We start from the raw sequence: 22,982 nt of genomic DNA, 5'->3' as shown, positions 1-22,982 counted from the left end.
ATTTTGGATTCGTGGAGACCCTATATATAGCTACGTGTATATATAGCAATGACGTTAACAGTTCCACACACTATTCCAAGTATTGCGATCACGTTATACTTTATTCAGGTTCTCAGATAGTTTAGGTGTTATTGTTTTTTTTGTTCTACTCCATATAAATAAATAACAAATTCTGGCTTGTGTCCCTAACTCGAGACTGCCCCACTCCACTACTAATTGTAGGAAATCCATTTAAACTACAGAAAATTCTTGTCTCTATTGGAGCAAGACGAAAGGTATGTATAGGGACATTAAGGGTTTCAATGCATGAACTTCTAATGTTCGTTTTCTTTAACACCACCACTATAGCACATTGATTTATTGATCTTAAGAGGAAACCTGCTAAGTTTTCTATTGGTAGCAAGGGATCTTTTATAATATGCACCATCCCAGACAGGATAGCACATATCGCTGCCTTTGATATGCCAGTTGCAGTGCACTGACTGGAACGAGAAATGGCCCAAAGAGCCCACCGACTGGGTTCGATCCTAGACTTGACTGTGCATCAGGCAAGAGCTGTACCACTGGTCTGTGCTCTGCCCCTTCCAATGCGTGAAGAATCTTCACAAATGCAGACAGCAAATACAACATTTAAGATGAGTAGAAATGGAGTTTGCTAAAAAAAGAAGGTAAAAAAAAAAGAAAAAAAAAAGAGAACAAACAAGAAGACCGATTTGTTTCTTTAACTTTATGTACTATACACACCAGCTGAATGACAACCGTAGGTCCGGAATGACAATTCACATTATTCATCGGACCCTACCTCCCAAGCACATCATATTCTGAACACAATAATAAAAAAAAAGAAAAAAAAAAGAAGAGGGTCTAGCTCTGTACACATGTTCAGTAAATACATTTTGTTCAATATGTTACATAAAGTATAGAGAGCACTAAACGTGTGTCCGAGGTCTGTGTCACGTGACGGTGGAGGCAAAATGGTTGTTGCTACATCACATTCTGGCAAAGCATCCTTACAAAAAACGTTCCAAGTGCCCACCCCCCTAAAAAAAATAAACTGAAGAAAAAAAAGCATGGCAGACTTTGATACTATTGCTGCTTTCAATCCCAGCTGTGTAACATTAGTCTTTACTTTTTCCAAATCTACTTCTGTTCGACACTATACTGAAGCAGGACAGACAGATTCAAACACTGAAGTAAACCTAGATCAGTCAAGACAGCAGTCCACAAGTGTACACACAGAGATCACAATACCCAATGCCATCTGCCTATATCGTGGGCAACTCAATTCATTCAGCTTTTCTGTCCGTGAACTTAAGGCTATTTCAAGGAATTGGGAGAGCACTTGCATCCGATTTGATTTTTTTTCTTCTATCGATTAAACAATTGAAAAGTTAAGTGCCTAACAACCCCATCATACCAATATTTCCAAATAGCCAATAGCAAAACATTGATCGGAAATATGTTTCTATTGGCTATTTTGTCCAACACCAGATTCTTTTACGTTTCGTAATTTAGTCAGATTCAAATATCCAACTACCAATCTGGTCACAAGGTGCTAGTCAAAAAGAAATTTAAAGTTAGCTTTGTTTAACGACATCACTAAGAGCACACCGATTTATTCATCACTGGCTAGCCAAGAACATTAAGGTAATCAACCAATACACAAGCAACCCAGTGGCAACCTCTCCAACTCTCAAACTGCAAATATTAATTTAATTTGCTAAAATAATGTTAGATAATGGCTGGTATTTTGTTGGAAAATATCAGTGCGTTTCTAGTCTTTGAAAGTTTAATAAATAATTCGACAACTTTCTGCTCAGCCAGAGCTAGCACTACCACCGTTTTACAACACAATGCCAACAGTGACTGAAGTGAGTAGTGTCATGTATATGTCAGTTTCTTTTTCAGGTTTTAAAGTACCTGCAATAATCCTGAAAATGACTAAAAGATAACTCTACCCAGTGATGCAACAATTCAACCACAATGCACCTTGAATTTACAACTTAAACTGTGCAGTGCTGGTGTGTATTTCCCTCACGCTGTCCGAGTTCAAAGTGCAAAAATACATCAAAAATATTCATTACCATGGAGATAATTTGTGCTTAGGAGATCAATTCAAGTTAGACCACCATGTGACACAGAGTGTGTATGTGTATATATAATGTAAGTAGCTCAGATGGTAACAGATAGAAAAAAACATTTACAGGTAATAATAATAATCATAATAAAAAAGCGCTCGCTGTTTGTTAGACATTTCAGATATGTGGCCAATTAAATACAATTAGTAAACATTCACAAAGTAATAAACTTCTCCCGGGTCTGTACATTTTGTCGTGCTACTGTGGACAATGTCTTCATTCTGTAGTATACATAATCATAATACGACTATCGGTAATCAGAAATCAAAACTAAGACATGTTGGGAGAACAAGTGATCAGCATTGTATTAAAAAAAAAAAAAAAAACCCAACATATTTCAGCTGCTTCAACGCTGTGTTCATTCCCCAATGGCACACTTGTTTATTAGTACAAACCCCGACTAACTTCATTGAAGGAAATGGAAAAAATAATGATTCACACTGTTTTTTTTACTTTAAGTGTACTGAAAAGTTTTTTCACAGACAAAAATGTTTGCTATCATAGGACCATCCCGTCATCACATGGCGTACTTATGCGTCCATTCTTTTGCAAGCTGTAGGTATTTGTTTCGGTCTGTCTTGTATATTCTAGCTATCTCTGGAACAAGTGGGTCGTCAGGGTTGGGGTCAGTCAACAACGAACAGATTGAAAGAAGAACTGAAACAAAAGAGGAAAATAAATCAATTTTTAAAACCTTCAACAACATACTGCTATTTAGACAGGCTAGAAAACAATGAAAATATTAACGAGAGAACTGCCAATTTTTTTTATTACAAAACATAAAACCATTGGTTACTGCCATATACATAACTGTGGTGAATGTAATACTTTATTTTTATTCCTAATATATATTAATATCAAAACACACTTAAATAATAATAATAAAGTCTTTATCATATAATTATCAAGATAGTAGAAAACATTTTTGTTTTGAGAATATTGGACAACTTTCAACGAAAAAATGCTATTGAAATGTTTCTGGTTTTTTAATGACAACAAATTCATCCATTAATTTTGGGACTTCATTGTAGAACGTTTGCTTACATATTAATAAGAGAACGTATGACCTGATTAATTTTTATCTAATTTGGAAAGTTATTTAATTCTGAAAATATGCTATCTGAAAAAGAAAAAAAAATCAGTGTTATTTTATTGCATTACACTACCAATATGATAAAACAAAAATGTACTTCATCATTACACATTTTTTGAAATATGATTTTTATTTATTTAATTCCGATTCCATGAGGTTAATAAATAATCGTTTATCTTCAACAAAATAAAGAAAATGACATAACAAAAAAAAAGGTTAGTCATTAAACATAGATTTCTCTCTATAATGAACTATATTCATTTTTAATGTTACATACCACAGCATACAAAGTTGTGGTGCACTAGTTGGAATAGATATATCCTGATGGTTCTACCAATGAACGGAAGAGATTGTTTGTAAATGACCTCCGAGTATATTTTAAACTATGGCCATTTTGTGTCTGGACAACAAGGTTTTAGCAACAGCTGGTCCAGTGTGAAAAGAAACCTGATGCTGTCTAATCTTTATAGCCAGAACAGCACATACCAAGACGTTTGATATACCATCTTCAAGGCACCGATTGATATGGCAAAACGTTATACTGCAGCACTGTACTCTACCATTGAACTAAAACCTGCCCCTTTTCTACCGAGAAGGTTCTGTGCTCAATCACCATGGTAACTCACCTTTTGAAATAGTTAATGCTGGAGACCACTGGCTTCTCAATATATCCAGACAAATGCTGCCATTGCTGTTAATGTTTGGGTGATATATTCTTGTTGTGAAAGCAACCTGCAAAAATGTTTCCATTAATTCATTAAATTTTTTACATAAGAAATGTTTTATTTAACAACACACTCAACACATTTTATTTACAATTATAAGGCATCAGACATATGGTTAAGGACCACACAGATATTGCGAAAGGAAACCCACTGTCGCCACTTAATAGGATACTCTTTTCGATTAGCAGTAAGGGATCTTTTATATGCGCCATCCCAGACAGGATAACACATACCATGGCCTTTGATATACCAGTTGTGGTGCACTGGCTGGAGAGAGAAATAGCCCAATGGGCCCACCGATGGGGATCAATCCCAAACCGACCGCGCATCAAGTGAGCACTTTACCACTGGGCTACGTCTCGCCCCGCGAGTCCGATACCGTCAATACACCAAATAGAAAAATAGAAGAAAAAGTAATTAAATCAAAGGGCAATAAGCATTCTTCTTACAAAAGGAATACATGCCCCTTACCTACTGACCAAGCAAATGTTCATTCCTAATTATAAGTACCATGACTCTCTAAAAAGTGGGCTGTCAATCAACAAGTCATGATGTAAAATTCTAATCTAGTTCTATTTAAAACAGAAAATTTACAAGCATTCTGAAAGTACTACTAAAACAATACATGTCAGTTCAAGGTGCATAACTCTGTCTAAAATAAATATATTGCCATGACATTCAAACTTGATTTGTAACAGTAAAGCTATTTATAAACAAAATTTCAGCTCAATTTTGAGACATTCCTGAAAAAAATGTCCGGAAATTATGTTTCTCCAAAGTTCAAGGGCCATAACTATATCACAACGGGCAAATCAAAACTGATCTGTAACAGAATTGGGTAAAGCTATACACAAAATTGCAGATCAATATCTATAGGCATTGTGAAAAAAAAAAATGTCTGAGAAACTATATTAGGGACAGACAAAGACTGAGTCGAAACCTAAAAGTTCCCTCCTGTTGGACTAATAATAAATATGCAATGATTAAGATTTCATTGGACTGAGACATAAATGATACGTCATACCCAGAAATATAACACACAGAGCTTCCAACTTTGTCACGGCAAGCAAAAAATAAACAAAAAAACCTTCGGTGCTCAAAAACTCAAGATGTCCCACCCAATGTCATGCAAGCAGACACTATACCACACACAGGACATGCACTCATTCATATATCCTGCCATCTTCCACATGGCACTCAGCAAAATAATAGAAACACACTGATCGAGACTAATCTTGATAATGGCCACTTTAGTTTTTTGTTTTTGCATAAGAAATACCAGGACATTTTTAGTTGAAAAGGTGGTTTTTGTTAAGTATTTTCACTTGACAACAATTGATAGCGGATTATGACAGCTAATTTGATCATATATTGGACTGTTTTACCAACAAAGAACATCACAAAATATTAAGTTAGTGTTAAACAAATATTATGGTAAAAAAAACCCACACAGTAATTGGGAATAATGGACATAATACTGGATATCTGTCCATAAAAGTGTAAGTAAACACAATTTATCATTTTTTGCCTAAGTTTAATGACCATTTGCTGAAATTATTAAAAACATGGAAATAATATTTACCACTCATGCATGAACATTATTTTATGTATTTATAAAAAAAAATTAAGTGAACATATGTGAGTAAATAAGTTATAAATTTGTACCCTCAACGTGGTTTTTGTCAAAACTTAATCCAGTAGTCAGGTTAAACAATGATCACACGTGAAATTTTTTTTAATAAAAATCTGTTTCAACCAATTTTCAAATATGTGGATAATTTCTTTATTAACTGAAATTTGTATTAGCCACAAAAATTATACCTTTGGTGGTTTGAAGGGATAATCTGTTGGAAAATGAATCGTCAGGAAAAACACTCCTCCTGAGTAGGGACTATCGGGCTGAAAAGAAGAAACTCAAATGAAAATATCATAAGATTGAACTGTCATCAATTATCAGAGAGCCAGTGTTGGTAACAAAACAATAAATAACAGGACTGAGGTGCAGATAACATATGAAATAGGTTTTAAAGAGAAATGCCAGATGAAGTTCTCTTAGTAATTATGCACATAGAAATCAACTTCCAACCTGATAAAGAAATTAATAGTTTACACAAGAAACTAGTGTATCATTCAAAGTTCTATATAGTGTTGAAAGAGGATTGTGTGCCCTGAAAATGTGTACGAAATCTTTAACAGTTCTTTAGTGTCAACAATCTTTTAACAGTTCTTTAGTGTCAACAATCTACAGACATCTAAATCTTTATGATCAGAACTACTAAAAACACAAACTGTTCTACTTACTGGACCCATTATAGTAGCTTGCCAGTGAAACACTGAAAAGAATAAAAAGATAAACATGTACAAAAGCACAATATTTTTTTCTTCTCCAGACATTCAAAACACAGGAAGTACACATAATTAAGAAAAACAGGTTATAACTTTGTATAAACCCATGAATGTGCTTCCACTACATACCAGTAACAACTTCAGACCAACAGTTTCCTTGTTGTAAATATCATGTACACAAAATCACCTCTTTGCTTAAGGCCACTAAGTCTATATCTTCAATACTTATTTTTGTCAGGTACGGAGTTTAGTTTTGGCATAACATTGTATTGTAAAGTTTAATGAGAGAATAACTAGTTAATGACGTCGGATATCAGCTTTATCCTGTGAAGGGAAGAATGGGAAAATCTGCGAGGCTCTGCTGAGAGGAATTTCACAATCGGCCTGAACAGCATAAAGCAGATATCTGACGTCATTAACTAGTTATTATCTTTATTAAGCAACCCAACAAATAATGGAGTGGATCAGTATTTTATCTCTGTTTTAACTAAATTATACGAATAATCTTCATAAACAAACGTTCCTGTGACATCTCCCTTGGTGCACAGTAATACATGACGTCCCATATATAAAAGACCTCTTCACTTCCAGTGTTATAAATAAATTAAAAAATACACCAAACAGATCATGTAGATCATAAACAGTGTAAATTTAGTTTCATTGTTTTGTATCAAATTCATAATTGTAACTAAAATAGTGTATTAAGGTATAAAGAGACAAAACTGTAAAACATTTTTTTCACAGAAAAAAAAACTAAACACATACAAAAATGTGAAACATGGGAACAATGTAATATTATTTATGAATGGGTTGTGATGGACTAAAAATGTCAATTTGGATTTCATGTAACATTACATTACAGAGAAACATTTGAGACCGTTTCTGTTGCAACTGCAAGCCCGTAGCCAGGATTTTTGAAGGGGGGGTCTTTTTGGTATTAAAAGGGCACTTGCGAGCGTAGTGAGCAACACTTGGCTGAGGGCTGCCTAGGGCACCCGGTGGGGGGGTGGGGGGGGGGCCTCTAGCCTAGTTTTAAAGGGCACTTCAGAAAAAGGGGGGGTTCGTTCGAACCCTACGAACCCCCCTGGCTACGGGCTTGAACTGTGTTTTCTACACGAATGTTTAACGTTTGTATATTGAGTGTGGCCCCTTAATTTGTTATGCCATCAGCAAACAAGTGGCCCAATTCAAGGCTAGTTACTGTACTTGTACATTTCACTGTTTGAGACTCAGTCTGGCTAGCAGTAGTACGCTGATTCTATCTGTGAATAGAGCTGCAATTATTTATGTACCGTATATTCTTGTGCCCCGTTTATGACCAACAGTATTTCGTGCTGTGTGATTTGTGAAGCGTTTGTTTGGATGATAGATTCTATCTGTGGGTGGAACGTTGGATTGTCTCAGTTTATGACCAACAGTATTTCGTGCTGTGTGATTTGTGAAGCGTTTGTTTGGATGATAGATTCTATCTGTGGGTGGAACGTTGGATTGTCTCAGTTTATGACCAACAGTATTTCGTGCGGTGTGATTTGTGAAGCGTTTGTTTGGATGATAGATTCTATCTGTGGGTGGAACGTTGGATTGTCTCAGTTTATGACCAACAGTATTTCGTGCTGTGTGATTTGTGAAGCGTTTGTTTGGATGATAGATTCTATCTGTGGGTGGAACGTTGGATTGTCTCAGTTTATGACCAACAGTATTTCGTGCTGTGTGATTTGTGAAGCGTTTGTTTGGATGATAGATTCTATCTGTGGGTGGATCGTTGGATTGTCTCAGTTTATGACCAACAGTATTTCGTGCTGTGTGATTTGTGAAGCGTTTGTTTGGATGATAGATTCTATCTGTGGGTGGAACGTTGGATTGTCTCAGTTTATGACCAACAGTATTTCGTGCTGTGCGATTTGTAAAGCGTTTGTTTAGATGATAGATTCTATCTGTGGGTGGGACGTTTGATTGTATCAGTTTTTAGATGACAGTATTTTGTGCTGTGTGATTTGTAAAGTGTTTGTTTGGATGACAGATTCTATGCAATTCATATAGCAGCCAAGTTTCAGCTCTGAGCTATTTCCATTAGTAGTCAGGGATCTTTTATATACTTTCCCAGACAGGACAACACATACCACAGTGAAATACCAGTCACTGCACTGCACTGCACTAACTGGGACAAAAGAGCTAAAGCCTGAACCACATTGTTAAAAACTACAATAAATTACCATCAGATTGTGCCCACATTTTGTCCAAACACAGATCCTTGACAAAAAAAACCAGTACAATGCCAGATTCCATATTATAGATCATAACCATGTCACCTACATGGACTTCACCGAGATCTATTAGGACAAAACACATGCAACTTTTCCCGGTCTGCCATTTTGTATTTAATGAAATACTCCTCAAGGTGGGTAGATTGATATTATGTAATCTAACAATGTCGTGACATATGCTGAGGTTTAACACAATTGTCAAGACATCAGATTAATTACGTCACATACTTAAAGAGGCTTTCTCCCATAATGAAGAGTATTCCATAAAAATAAAAAAAAGCATTTTGTCCTAGGAGATCTGAGTGAATTTGATATAGTTGGTATGCTTTCAGTCTAATATGTGGAATCTATGTCTTTGTAATGGTTTTGTTTTTTTTTTTTTTTTTTTTTTTTTTTTTTTTTTACACAATTTAGGTCTGGACAAAATGTGGAGAAAATCTAACCGTAATTAAAGGTAGAAAAATAAATTATCATAGTTGTTAACAATGTAATTCAGACTATAGATCCTGCTCACATGACAGACTGTTCTCTCTTTAATCTACTGGTAGCGAGTGATTTAACTTACAATCATCTCCTACAGGGCCTGCCGAACACTGAGCAGGAGGGTCACGACCTAAATCCTGAAGCTCCTGAAATGTACAAGCAAAGTCATTAAATAATACATCATTTATTATAACATACCGTATATCTTCGCCTATAAGTCGAATTTTTTTCACCCAAAAATTATTTTATAACTTGGGGGGTCGACTTATAAGAGGGTAAAAAAAATTTCACCAAAATATATTACTGTTTTGGGGATTATTTTACAAGTTTTATTGTTGAAGTATGCCATGTATTTATACTCAAATATGTTAATTTGACACATTTATTTTTTATAACCTATTTTTTTGGGCATTAGAACGGTTTTGGTTATGCGAAAAGGCGTACGATCTCACTCACATGCCAAGACAACAGTCCACTTAGTTAAATTAACAGTCATAACTAATAGTAAAAATGTAAACAATACTAACTACCTGTTGCCTGAGTTTATTTTGAAATCTGGTCACTGGCATTAATGGTTGTTCAAACAATGTTTTGGCGGTGATTAACTTCATGAATATTACTAAGCTTTCCCTTAAAATAGACTGATCTCTGCAGTTCACTTATCTAGAGCAATAGGGACACACATCATTTGGTACAAAAACCAGTGTACTTTCCATAGTTATCCTCCTTACATGTATTAATATGGCGGCAAAACGTGATACTTTCAGTTTTATCGTAGTGATCTGTTGTCAGTGTTTATAAATAAAGTTGTTGTCTGTGCACAAAACCATCTGTACAGTACTATACAGTAACAGTCAAACAACTTTCACTCTCTACTAAGGGAATATTTCGTTTTGATGCTATGTAATAATGATAGTTTGATTGGAATAGTCTGATCATATTGCGATGTACAAAACGTGAAAACCGAAGTTTGTAAAATAATTTTCTTTTGTTCAAATATTATTGTTCTCATGTGCTGAAAATAAGAAATATTTCAATATTTATAAGTAGTTTTTCATGGGTCGACTTATAAACGGGTCAATAAAAAAATAAGTTTTCAGGGCTTGAAATTAGGGACTCGACTTATAGCCGAGATCGACTTACAGGCGAAGATATACGGTACATCATTAACTATCACAGTTCCACCTACTATTTGCCATTTTGTCACAGAATCACAAATTTGGCTATTATCAAATCAATCTAAAGATACAAAATGATAAGCTACTGCAGTTTTAAACCAAGGTTTCGAGAAATTCAAAACAAACAATAAAAAAATTGTTATGTACTGTCAGGCAGTAATGTGGCCAGTCAAATGACAAATTATGGAGTAGTTTTATTTTACCATTTTTCGAAAGTTTAGAAGTAATGACGAAGGAAATATTCACCCATACAAATTTATTATAACAGAAATCCTGAAGTTTTATGAATGTAAATTATATTGCCAGATCAGTGTGTTACATGATTAAGTTATTTTTATGAATGACGCAATATCACTGTCTCTTTTACTTCGTTTTTCATGTGATGTTGATCATTGGCCAACCAAGTTATTAATAATGTTTTTGTCAAATTTATATCTATCATTTGAAGGAAGGTAATGTTTTATTTAACGACACTCTGAACACATTTTTATTTCTTTTATTTACGGTTATATGGCATCAGACATATGGTTAAGACTATCATTTGAAATGTATATTATAATATTGTTAAATAATAATATTTTGATCTATGGGCTGGTGGACTAGTAGAAATACTGGCAGGCTAGTACATTTTAGTTGGCTCTGGTCCGCAGTGTTAGTGAGATATTTTCCATTTCTGCATCCCTGGGCTGGAGCGAGAAATAGCCCAATGGGCCCACTGACAGGAATCGATCCCAAACAGACCGCGCATCAAGCAAGCGCTTTACCACTGGGGTACATCTCGGCCCCAAATCTGTTAACTACATGCAGTTAACAGTAAATACATACCAAAATACAAAAACAATTTTGTAACTGTGTTTAAGCATGAAATAAAAGAATACCAATAAATAATAATCTGTAAAAATTCCATTTTAATAACTTAATTCGGGTACCAGATGCTTCGTACTCAAGCCTCAAGTTTGACCAGTTTGCTGCTAGCAAATTAACAGTTCACCCCCAATAGGGAACATTTTGTTTTCAAAATATTAATTAGCAATATTTCTAGTCACTTTGAATCAAACTTTCCCTGCCCACCCCATATTATGTCAGGTATTAAAGATGATTTTTTTCAGAGGTTTTTTAATTATAATTTATTTTATTTTTGCGTGCATGAGTGATCATTTTAACAGAGGATCAAGATAATGGAAGAGATCTAGGCTGTTAGCTACTATAATTAAATTTTTTTTTAGCACCACAAAGATATTTAATACCAAAGAGATTTAATTAAAATGTTGTTAAAGATTTGTTACAGGGCTCGAACTTAATGAAGGCAATTGCCGTCCTTGAGATATAAATTGCCGCAGGTAAAGTTTCTTAACAATGGCAAAATGTATACACCTGGTGTACATTAACTGCTAATATTTAACATCTACACATTTGGAATGTCTTCATACAACAAAATAACCTTTCAGTCATGTTTATTTGCTGCAAATGTCACTTTAAAAAATATTGCCATACACAAGACTCAAAATTGCCATCGGTGGGACGTTTCACCCATGGCAATTCTTATTAAAAATTACTGTGTGAGACAAATTCTTAAGTTTGAGCCCTGTGTTATGGAGCTAAATCAAATTGACTTGATACTTTTATATTAGGAAATCAACAGAATGCTTTGTGCCAGTCATGATGATGTTGGATTATGAAATATAAACGTGTTGGGTTTTATTGCATATATATATCAGGCCTTGATCTTAAGTTTTTTTAGTGGTAGCCCACCAGGTTATAAAATCTAGTAGCCATCAATAAAAATTGGTAGCCCCAGAACTTGAAAAAAGAGAGAAAAAACTCCTCAAAATCATTTATTTTTATTTAAAAACATTGTTTTAGGGTGGTTGTTTTTAAAATTATGAGCAATATACTGTAATATACACGCACACAGAGATAAGATACATACATATATAATAATAATAATCCCTACCTACCCATATTTGAAACTACTGATCGGAAATGGACAAAACAAATTATTTTTAAGCATGGTCTCAAAGGAGGGTAAATATGGTTTGAATTTTTCGTTTTACATCTAACCACCACTACCAAAACCTATCCTACCTACAGTAACTTGTTTGGTATGATTTCAGAAACACACAATAATATCTGTTGTGGGGTGGGGTTTTTTGTGTGTGTGTGTGTGTGTGTGTGTGTGTGTGTGTGTTATGTCTCTAATCTCGTAATGAAGGCTTACAAAATATTATTGAAACACTTCATACGGTTTAATAAAAGTATTTCAATGTGCGTCCTGCACTAGTGTAGAACTGTCGTACGATCCTGATGATCGATATTGCATATTTTAATACTTAAAATGGTTGTAACTTTCTTTAATAGGTACCATTTTGAAGAATCTTAACAAAACTTGCCTTTATTCCAAAATAGCAGTTTTTATTGATGACAATAAACTTGTAAATGCTGTAAGCCAATTATCTCAGACAGGGGATCGCCATGTGCGTTTGTGTTATCACGTGTGACACAATCAGATGCCATTTTGAGCGAGGATATTGCGCAAAGCAATAGTAATGTTATTATTTTTAATATTGAAAACATGCGTCAATTTATACATTTCTTTAACATAATAATAGATATTAAATTTGTAAACAATAATCTGACAATTTGCATAGGTAGCCTAGAAATAAATAAACCGCGAATGAGTTACGGTTTAATTTAGACTTCAGCTGGCTGCAAATAGTCTTGATAATACAAGGCATTAGTTATAAGTTAGTAGGCGTCCAAACAACAGGCTGTTGTTGATTGTCGATTGACACAAATGGAAATTATATGACCCGTACGAACCCTGTATATCTGGCCACTGAATTACTTCAAATTATTTGTATTAGTTAAAAAAAATCATACCACTGGCAAATATACTCCTTCATTTCACTAAATCATATTGCGCAACCGACAACTGTGGATCAGACTAGGGTCGAGGCACTGATTTTCCGTTTCAGATTTTCCCCTTTTCCGTTTCATAATGTTACAAATTCCGGGTTTTTTCATTTCAGTATTAAACAAATTCTGTTTTTGTTTCACACACACCGCAATTAATTGCTGGTATAAAATAAATAAATATGCAATGAGGCAAAACATGTCAGTAGTTTGTATTTATTTTTGGTTTAAATTTAAACACGAATACGCCACGACATAAAACTTCGGACATTTTCGGTTTTCTTTACGATATGATCGGGAAAATAATTACAAACGATCACACTATAAACCACTTCTCTTGTATAAAGCCTGGCATACAATATGCAATTACTGCATTCCTTTGTGAGATCGGAAATATGGCAATGCCGCAAATGTTAAAAATTAATAAGCAAACAAAACAATATATCTTTCACTTGAGTAAATATCGGACAATTTTAGCTCACAATGTTCGTTTTCCCCCGTTAAATAGCCGGGAATAAGCGAAGAAAACATGACTGGTAAAACGTCTAGATACTCTACATTAAACATTTGGCGTAACACACAAAGGTACTATAGTGTCGTAGCATAGCACAGGCAGCTGTCAGAGTCCATAGTTTCTAGTTTGAAAAATAAATTTTAATTAATCAAATGCGCTATTTTAAGTTAAATAATGTTTTGGAAACAAAATCGGGAATTCCGTTTCAGATAGGTATTTCCGCGATCGCGGAAAATCAGTGCCTCTACTAGGGGAGCAATTAACAGTTTAAACAACTCGTGGCAGCAGAGAACGTGCACATGAAAGGGTGGAATTTCAGACACCAATGCCTTAAACGTCTTGTTGATTGTGGAGTGACTGGACATGTCAAAACATTTGGTAGCCCGGCGGACTACCGTGGTCAGCCAACTGGTAGTCCGCGTGAGAAATCGTAAGCCAAAACACCCTGGGCTACCGCTAAGGTCTAGCCCTGCATATACACAGTGTTTCTGCCAGAAAGACATTTTTGGGTATGGCGCTATGGAATTGAAAATGACAGAAACCCTGATATATATATATATATATATATATATCCCTAATCCTACCCCAGGCCCTAATCTAGCCAGGAAAGTAAAGTTTTCCCCTCGAAAGTCGGTTCAAGTCGCTTAGTTATTAGCAGTAGGGAAAAGTCAAGTTACCATATAAATATTTTGGACCTAATCTGATTTCAAAAACAAAACCATACAACAGACGTCAAGACCTCAACTTATTTAGTATGACAGCTCCATTGGCACCTTGTCTGTCCATGTTTTTACTATGGAACCAGATTGTACATCGACATGTTGCGCCGTTTGCAGTGACCAGTCAAGCATTGTTAATTATCGGCCAAATTCATTTCAGTAATGCCAGAAAATACTAATTATTACTTTCATTTTAACATAACGATCATGTTTTTAATGAAACATATAATTGTATTCTTTAAATGTTATCATAAATAGTAGCATTTTATATTGAAATATTACAATTAGAATCAAGTGTATAATTTGGTATTTGTCCGAATGAACGCAGAACATGGCGAAACTATTTGTCAGTTCGCCCAAACTTTTAGTCAGATCGCCCCCAACTCACAATTATTTGTTACTTATAAGAGTACGGCTCAGATCATGGGTACACTGAGTGTATGTTGAACAAAAAATCAATTTTCAAAGGATATGTAAAAAATTTCAAAGTTGCTTTTACAACTATGTCCAGGAAAGACTTTATAGAACCTAGTAGGAGCAAAGTTTGCTATGTTTGGTTTGCACCAAGTTCAGGAAAAAGCTAAAACGACAGTAATAGTGGGTAAAAACCATGGCCATTTTGTTACATCATGACGACTACAAATTTTGATCAACAAATGCCCCATGTACAAAAGCAATATACAGACCATAACTACCACCTAACATAAGATAAATACTCTTGTTATTTTCTCATTAAATTGTTTCCATGTATATTTAAGTAAATTGCATGATTTTACTGGCGATAAATCTACATTCCGCTCATAACCATTAGTGTCTTATTTACATTAATGCTAGACGACGCATGTATCTACTGCAACAAAGTGTTTTTTCGTCACAAAGACCACATGGCTTAATATGTACACTTTAGTACTGTACACAGGGGAAAAACTGAGATTTGTGATTGTAAAATTACGTAATTTATGGTCATATATATAACTCGCAAGTGATTGGTGTCCCGTGCGTTATGAGCGAAAGAACACACGCTGCAACTTTGGGTAAAATTGTGATATGTTGTAAATTTGCTTAATACATTCCACAAGTTGTTTACTAAAAGCAACGCGTCATTGGTTTGTGCCAAGCACGTTGTGATTTACAAAGAGAGCTTGATCTGCGTTCGTGTCTGTTGGTTTTGACACATGTTATGAGCGGAAGACAATTTGATCCAGGGACGTTTTTCTTCAATTTGGTTGATAACCGAGCAGTGCACACGAATGGAAGGTTAGTATTTCTTTGGTTAATGTTTCTTCTTTTTACTTGACACTTTGTGATAAATTTTATGATGATAAATGCATTCTTGATGGTCATTCTCTCACCATTAGAATCGCGTCTTCGTTATGAGCAGAAGTGATAGTTTGCATATAACATGCCTAATTAATTAAACCAGCTTTATGTTGGTGCACATTAATGAAATAGTGCTTGAAATATATCTGTCTAATTTTTGTAATAAATAAGCAAATTTTAACCCAATTGTAACTCATGGTATTCTGCTCATAACACAGACACCCATTTTATTTTAATTTTTGGAACCTTTGTTATGAGCTGAAGTGATTGTTTGCAAATCAATGTGCCTAATTAATTAAACCAGCTTTATGTTGGTCCACATTAATGAAATAGTGCTTGAAATATATCTGCCTAATTTTTGTAATAAATAAGTAAATTTTAACTCATTTTTAACTCATGGCATGCTGCTCATAACACAGACTCCATTTATTTGTTGAAGTACAAGAGTACAAAGCTTAGAAAAAAGCCTTTTATGTTGTCTTTTGAAATATTTTGAACTTTTAATTATCACCAATGTGATAATCCACATCCTTTTGATACTACAGATTCAAAGTGAGGTTGAATGTATTGTATAGTAACACCTCTCACCTGTGTGGCCCACCTGTGTCTACCTTTAGAATTTTTATTGCCCCTAATTGCCACCTGTTCTAAAAGATGTGTTAACAAGACTAGCCACTTTGTTCTTTGTAGTCTTTGATGGTGAAACAAAAAAGGGTTAAAGTTCTTTTATTTTGTGTTTGATGTACTTCTATTCGGTAATCAAAATCTTTGAACAGAAAAGTTTTAAGCAGATGTCTGAACAGTCTTTTGAGGATTATTTTAGTTAGTCTTTGTTATGACCGAAAAAACTTTAAATAATCAAAATCCATCTTTTCATTGGCTATTTATGTAGGCATTTTCATAACCATAGCAACCACAAACTTAAAAAAAAAAATGCTACAAAAAATATTGACTTAGTTGTTTTATCTATAAACATAACTTTTAGGTATCATTTTATGTTAACCATTTAAAGTGTGTGTTTTTTTACATTTTAACACTTTATTACAAGGAACCTGGAAGTAAAAATACAATTAGACCAAATTAAATAATATGTGTGGCTTGGGTTACCTGACCTATCCTAACCCCCTCTTGCCATTTGTGCCAAAAAAAACTTTATGGAATGTACAAAACAGATTTAAGTTTTGGATTAAATTACTTAGTTATTTAAACCTCATGAAAATTTATTTGGATGTTGACAACAAACCTTGTAAGATAAACAACAGAAGCAACAGCACAAACATGAAACAAATGTGGAGTTTTTTCTGTTTACATTTTGTCAGTACATTGTACAAGCTTGTTATATAATGTGACATTTTCATATTTTGCAGGTTGAAAGTGTTGATGACGATGGAACAGAGCTGCGTTTCCTGAGGAAAATGGGGCAGCACTATGTCATGTCTGATGTATTGGACACCTCGTTTTTTTTTCTCCAATAAGATCCTGGACATTATGCCTGTTCCAAGGATTTCTTTTAAAGACACAAATTGCCTACATGATTTCTGTTTAGTATTGGATCCCAATGATCAAATTACAAGTTTTATTCCAGTGATTGCCAACTATTTTTTCCTCATATTTCGTTTATTGTTTTTTTCTTCTTCTCACAATCATTAAAGTAAGATGTTATAACTTAACACTAATTGAGAGGCAATATTATCCTGCTGAGTATATTTACAGAGCTTCTACTTCCAATCTTTTATATTCATTATAAAAGTGAACTCGAAATATTACAAAGATTCAGTTTTTAAAAACATATTTTACCGGTTTTCTGTGTCACAAGTCTATAGCATATATATATACTAGTACATTTTTTTTTTTTTTTTTTTTTAATTATTACTCAAGACAAGCTAACACATCCTAGGAATGATTAAGTCATTCTGTCAAATGGGGTCACATCTGTATGATTTGCAGTGTTTTATGATGTATTTTGGCATAATCAGTGTGTGTGTTATGCGCAGAAGGTGATTTGAAATAGTCTTTCTACTTCAATGTGTGCTATTGATTTTGGGTTATCATAAATGATGAATAAATCTATTTCCATGTACCATATTGTGTTCATTGTTGTATATGTCCAATGGTGTTAGTTTTCTTTACCTGGAAACTTTTTTTTTTTAATCTGCTGCTCATAACGGTGTCTATTTTACAGTGTCACTTCTAAACTAAGTTTATACACAATTTGGGGTTTTTGGTGTCTTCACATAGTCTTCCACTTATTCATGTTTGTTTTTGGGTTTAATTGTGAAATGACCTTATTTATTGTCAGTTACTATGCATCACAAGACACCATGTTATGAGCAGAAGATATGCATGTCTTGCTATGAAATGCTCCGTCAAGAGCAAAATTCTTATGTTCTTGATCTGCAAGTTATAAATCTACATAGTTTAGATATCAGTCAGTAAATTAGTGTCATTTCACATGATTTGTGCAAAGTTTAATATTTGACCTAGGTGTAACAGTTTCTGTACCCATGATCTGAGCTGTACTCAAACAATTATTGTATTGGTTCTTTAGAGGCATGTTAAAGTGTGTGTGTGTGTGTGTGTGTGTGGGGGGGGGGGGGGGGTTCTTAGAGAGGAGGCATTGATGACATTCATAATAAATCTGATTATTCCGGATTCTTGCGTAAGTACAATTCCACGTGATTTAAAAATGTAAATCATACTTGCATCAAATTTTGATGACTGCCAAACCACGCATTTAAAAATACACATAAGAACGTGCAAAACTGCCTAAAAATAGGGTAGGGTTACACTAGAGGAAGCTTGGCACACACAGATTGGTCCAGACCACACATTTACATCGACAGTGGTATCTTTATGATGGTGAACTGGTATCTTTGTGGGGACGAACTGGTTATGCACGTGGGGGCAAACTGACTGGGGGCGAAGAGATCTGGGGTCAAACTAGCTTGGGGGTGAAACGTCTGGTACCCTTTTGCCCTATGCGATCTCAGTGAAGTGGATACCAATGTCATCATTACAGTCTCATGTGGAATCTGGGTCATTGTGATGGTTTTTTCACGTGTTTGGACAAAATTTTGGGGAAATGTAATAGTAAATTAAAGGTAGGAGAGTAATTTATCACAGTTATTAACAATTTGGTTCGGACTTTGGGGTGTGTAAAATTGTGAAGAAAAATAATAATACGGGGAAAATAGACCTTTCATTTAAAATGCTATTGTAAATATAATTTCATTACTGAATTTAATGGTACATTAAATGTTAACTATTGTTGTTGGCCTGATGGTAATAAAATATTTTAGCAATTTAACAAAATTGTACACAAAAAGAATTAAAAGTAGTTAACTTCTCCGAAAAATATGATAACAAAAACAACAATGCTTGTATAAATATGCATCCGACTATCAATAAAACAAAACAATCAGTGACAGAGTCCTTTGATAAATCATGCACATGATCCGTGAATAACGTCCTGTTCGTAATCACGGCAAGGCAATGGCGGCAAGTGGTAATTTTTATTTCATTTTCCAGTCATATTTTGAATTTAATATCCATTCTATATCGTTATTTTGTTTCTCAATACAACCGGCTTACCTTATTTATTCTTTTCAGAGCCATTTTTATGTTTGTAGTTTGTAAATAGCGAATTTTTTAATGCCTTGCCCAGTCAGTAAATTCTTCTTCTTTCAACAAAATGGCTATTTGAGCATGCGCATTGGTTTTTAACGACCAGTTAGCTCCCTTTATTGAGTCAGCAAGGGGAAAAATTCGGTCAATTCCGTCACTAAATACAAATAATAATCGCTATTAATAGCTGTAATCGTAAATAATATTTTTGTTTTTATTCTTAACCCTCAAAACAACAAACAAGATCAGTATGTTCACATTCTTTTATTTACTGGTATATTTATATTTGGGAGGGATTTTATTTCGTGGGAGTGTCTTTATTCGGCGCTCTCCGACAACCTCCGTTGAATCATATTCGGAACTCGCCGAACAATAACCTTTTTTCTTTATTTTTTAAAAATCATTATTTAATATTTTTATTACTATTATTATTTTTTAAAGTAACTGGGAGCGGAACATTTAAAAAAATAGATGATATATTGGAGGAAGGCGGGGGTGTGGAGGGGGTTCCGCCGTGTATTTTAAAACTACCTATAGAAGGAAGGAAATGTTTTATTTAACGACGCACTCAACACATTTCATTTACGGTTAAATGGCGTCAGACATGGTTAAGGACCACACAGATATTGAGAGAGGAAACCTGCAGCAAGGGATCTTTTATATGACTTTCCCCACAGACAGGGTAGTAGCCTACATATCACGGCCTTTGATATGCCAGTTCATGGGCGGATCCAAGGGGGGGGGGGGGACCAGGGGGACGCGTCCCCCCAAAAAAAAATTGTTCAAGTGCCCTCAAAATGTCCAAGTGCCCTTTTTGTTTGTAGAATTTTTTTTTTTTTAAGTAAACAATAATTATATTGTAGATAAATGAAATCAAGATTTTCGTGTACATGCGCAAGCTTGCAGATATGTGTCTGTGTTATTGAGTCTCAATGGGGCCCCATTGAGGTTCTAACGCGAGTGACGCCAATTTACTTCATTATTGCTAGTATATTATGACGTAGAACTGTAGGAATTCATATTAATTGTAAATATCAAAACTTGTAGTAAGGTGCCCTTTTGACGAGTCAATGTGCCCTTCTTTTTTGGTCCCCCCCTAAAAATATTTCCTGGATCCGCCCATGCAGTTGTGGTGCACTGGCTGGAACGAGAAATAGCCCAATGGGCCCACCGACGGGGATCGATCCCAGACCAACAGCGCATTGAGCGGGCGCTTTACCACTGGGCTACGTCCCGCCCATAAAACTACCTATAGAAGACCGGCTTCAGAATGAGCTTTTTAAGTGCCACCCGGAGAGGACATTATGTAGATCTGCTTTTTAAGTGCCACCCGGAGAGGACATTATGTAGATCTGCTTTTTAAGTGGCACCCGGAGAGGACATTATGTAGATCTGCTTTTTAAGTGCCACCCGGAGAGGACATTATGTAGATCTGCTTTTTTAGTGCCACCCGGAGAGGACATTATGTAGATCTGCTTTTTAAGTGCCACCCGGAGAGGACATTATGTAGATCTGCTTTTTAAGTGCCACCCGGAGAGGACATTATGTAGATCTGCATTTTAAGTGCCACCCGGAGAGGACATTATGTAGATCTGCTTTTTAAGTGCCACCCGGAGAGGACCGTATGTAGATCTGCTTTTTAAGTGCCACCCGGAGAGGACCGTATGTAGATCTGCTTTTTAAGTGCCACCCGGAGAGGACCGTATGTAGATCTGCTTTTTAAGTGCCACCCGGAGAGGACCTTATGTAGATCTGCTTTTTAAGTGCCACCCGGAGAGGACCTTATGTAGATCTGCTTTTTAAGTGCCACCCGGAGAGGACCTTATGTAGATCTGCTTTTTAAGTGCCACCCGGAGAGGACATTATGTAGATCTGCTTTTTTGTATTCCTCATCATAGATAAGGGGCGGGACGTAGCCCAGTGGTAAAGCGCACGCCTGATGCGCGGTCGGTCTATGATCGATCCCCGTCGGTGGGCTCATTGGGCTATTTCTTGTTCCAGCCAGTGCACCATGACTAGTATATCAAAGGCCGTGGTATGTGCTATCCTGTCTGCGGAATGGTGCATATAAAAGATCCCTCGTTACTAATGGAAAATTGTAGCCGGTTTCCTCTCTATGACTGTCAAAATGACCATATGTTTGACATCCAATGGCCGATGATTAATAAATCAATGTGCTCTAGTGGTGTCGTTAAATAAAAAAACTTTTTTCATCATAGATATTAACAAAAAGGTTTTGGTAAACGGGCTTCTGGTGGTGGAAGTGGCAAACATGGAGGTAAAAATACGGCCCCTCCCAAAAACAGACCGGCTTCAGAGTAAGCTAAGTGCCACCCGGATGATGATGATGATAACTAGTTTAACGTGCCCATATACCACTAGGGTTTCGAACACGCCCATCCCGAGTCCGACCTCCGATAAGATCGGTGGCCTGACTCGGGATGGAGGTGGGGGGAGGGGGGTTAGAGTTGAAAATGGGCAGAATTTTGAAAATAGCAATTAGTAAAAATTCGGCCGAATATTTATTTTATTTGGAGCATTTTAGAAGGACAGTCCAAAATTAAATGAGAGAAAGAAGAGAGGATCGGACTATTTAATAATATTAAAAAAAGAAAGAAAGTAATTTCGACATAAAATTTTGAACGCAGATCTAAAAGTTTAAAGTCCGATCGATATGTCCACGTGAGTGGCCTCGTTAAGGCCGTTTGGGTGCACAGCTTATAGGGACGATTACACCACCAAAAATTGTGTTTGACCTGGCGCATCTGAAGAAAGATCGCACATATGTTGTTATTTATAAACAGATTTTCATGGAAATTCAAGACAAGTACCGTGATTACATTCCTGTGTATACAAATGGATCACGGGATGGAAATTCTGTGGCTTGTGCTAGTTTTTCCATCAGACACAATACTTTTCATAAGACTGCCCGACTCAGCATCGATTTTTAGTGCTGAAGTTTGGGCAGTCATTAAAGCCTTGGAAGAACTAAAGGATTCTAGTATATCCAAATTTATTATTTTTACAGACTCACTTTCGTGTCTTCAAGCTTTACGAAATATGAAGCTGGACCATCCCTTAATTGGGATGGTGATACGAAAGTGTGTCTTTTTATCTATTGCCAATAAAGACCTTGTATTTTGTTGGGTACCCAGCCATGTTGGCATCAGGGGTAATGAAAAGGCAGATTTTGCTGCCAAGTCTGCTTTGGATTTGCCTCATGCCAGGGTTGGTGTACCTTATACTGATTTTAAATATTGTATCAACCACTTTATCTTTTCGACTTGGCAACGTGATTGGTATAGTGAGGTTGCGAACAAGCTTCAAGCTATCAAGCCAGTCTTGGGAGAGTGGCAGTCTTCCTATAGACAGTGCAGGAAGGATGAAATAGTCTTGTGTCGTGCCCGCATCGGTCATACTTACTTGACCCATTCATTTATCTTAAAGAAAGATCCTCCACCTCAGTGTGAGCACTGTCAGTGTCTTCTGACTGTGCGACACATTTTGGTGGAGTAAGCATTTAACAGCAACTCGAAAAGATATATTTGGACAAGGAAATGTGATGGAATCATTTCGATTCCATCCAGAACTTTTATTGCAGTTTTTACGTGATACTGAGTTTTATTCTAAATTTTAATATTATATATCTGTGATATTTGTATTTT

The 22,982-nt window shown here is 35.5% G+C and overlaps 1 protein-coding gene across 1 annotated transcript; it reads right to left on the bottom strand.

Moving 5' to 3' along the window:
- Positions 1 to 712: 712 nt before the first annotated feature.
- Positions 713 to 19,421, bottom strand: LOC121379956 (ubiquitin-conjugating enzyme E2-17 kDa). Its single transcript, XM_041508653.1, has 6 exons — positions 19,285 to 19,421; positions 9,132 to 9,195; positions 6,258 to 6,289; positions 5,778 to 5,855; positions 3,858 to 3,963; positions 713 to 2,795 (listed from the first exon to the last, which is right to left on the bottom strand). The coding sequence occupies exons 1-6, from the start codon at positions 19,306 to 19,308 to the stop codon at positions 2,656 to 2,658; spliced, it is 444 nt and encodes a 147-aa protein (XP_041364587.1). The 5' UTR covers positions 19,309 to 19,421; the 3' UTR covers positions 713 to 2,655.
- Between the last annotated feature and the right edge of the window lie 3,561 nt (positions 19,422 to 22,982).

This window comes from Gigantopelta aegis, chromosome 8 (genome assembly GCF_016097555.1).
Source record: "Gigantopelta aegis isolate Gae_Host chromosome 8, Gae_host_genome, whole genome shotgun sequence".
Lineage (NCBI taxonomy): Eukaryota > Metazoa > Mollusca > Gastropoda > Neomphalida > Peltospiridae > Gigantopelta > Gigantopelta aegis.
This window is presented reverse-complemented; position numbering and strand designations above follow the sequence as displayed.

Bases quoted from the DNA above. Each gene is read 5' to 3' on its own strand.
- LOC121379956 (XM_041508653.1), bottom strand. From the start codon at position 19,308: ATGGCTCTGAAAAGAATAAATAAG. The intron at 3,964-5,777 runs GTATAATTTTTG...ACATTTTTGCAG, and splicing joins ATCCCTTCAAACCACCAAAG to GTTGCTTTCACAACAAGAAT. The intron at 2,796-3,857 runs GTGAGTTACCAT...CTTTTGTTTCAG, and splicing joins AGCATTAACTATTTCAAAAG to TTCTTCTTTCAATCTGTTCG.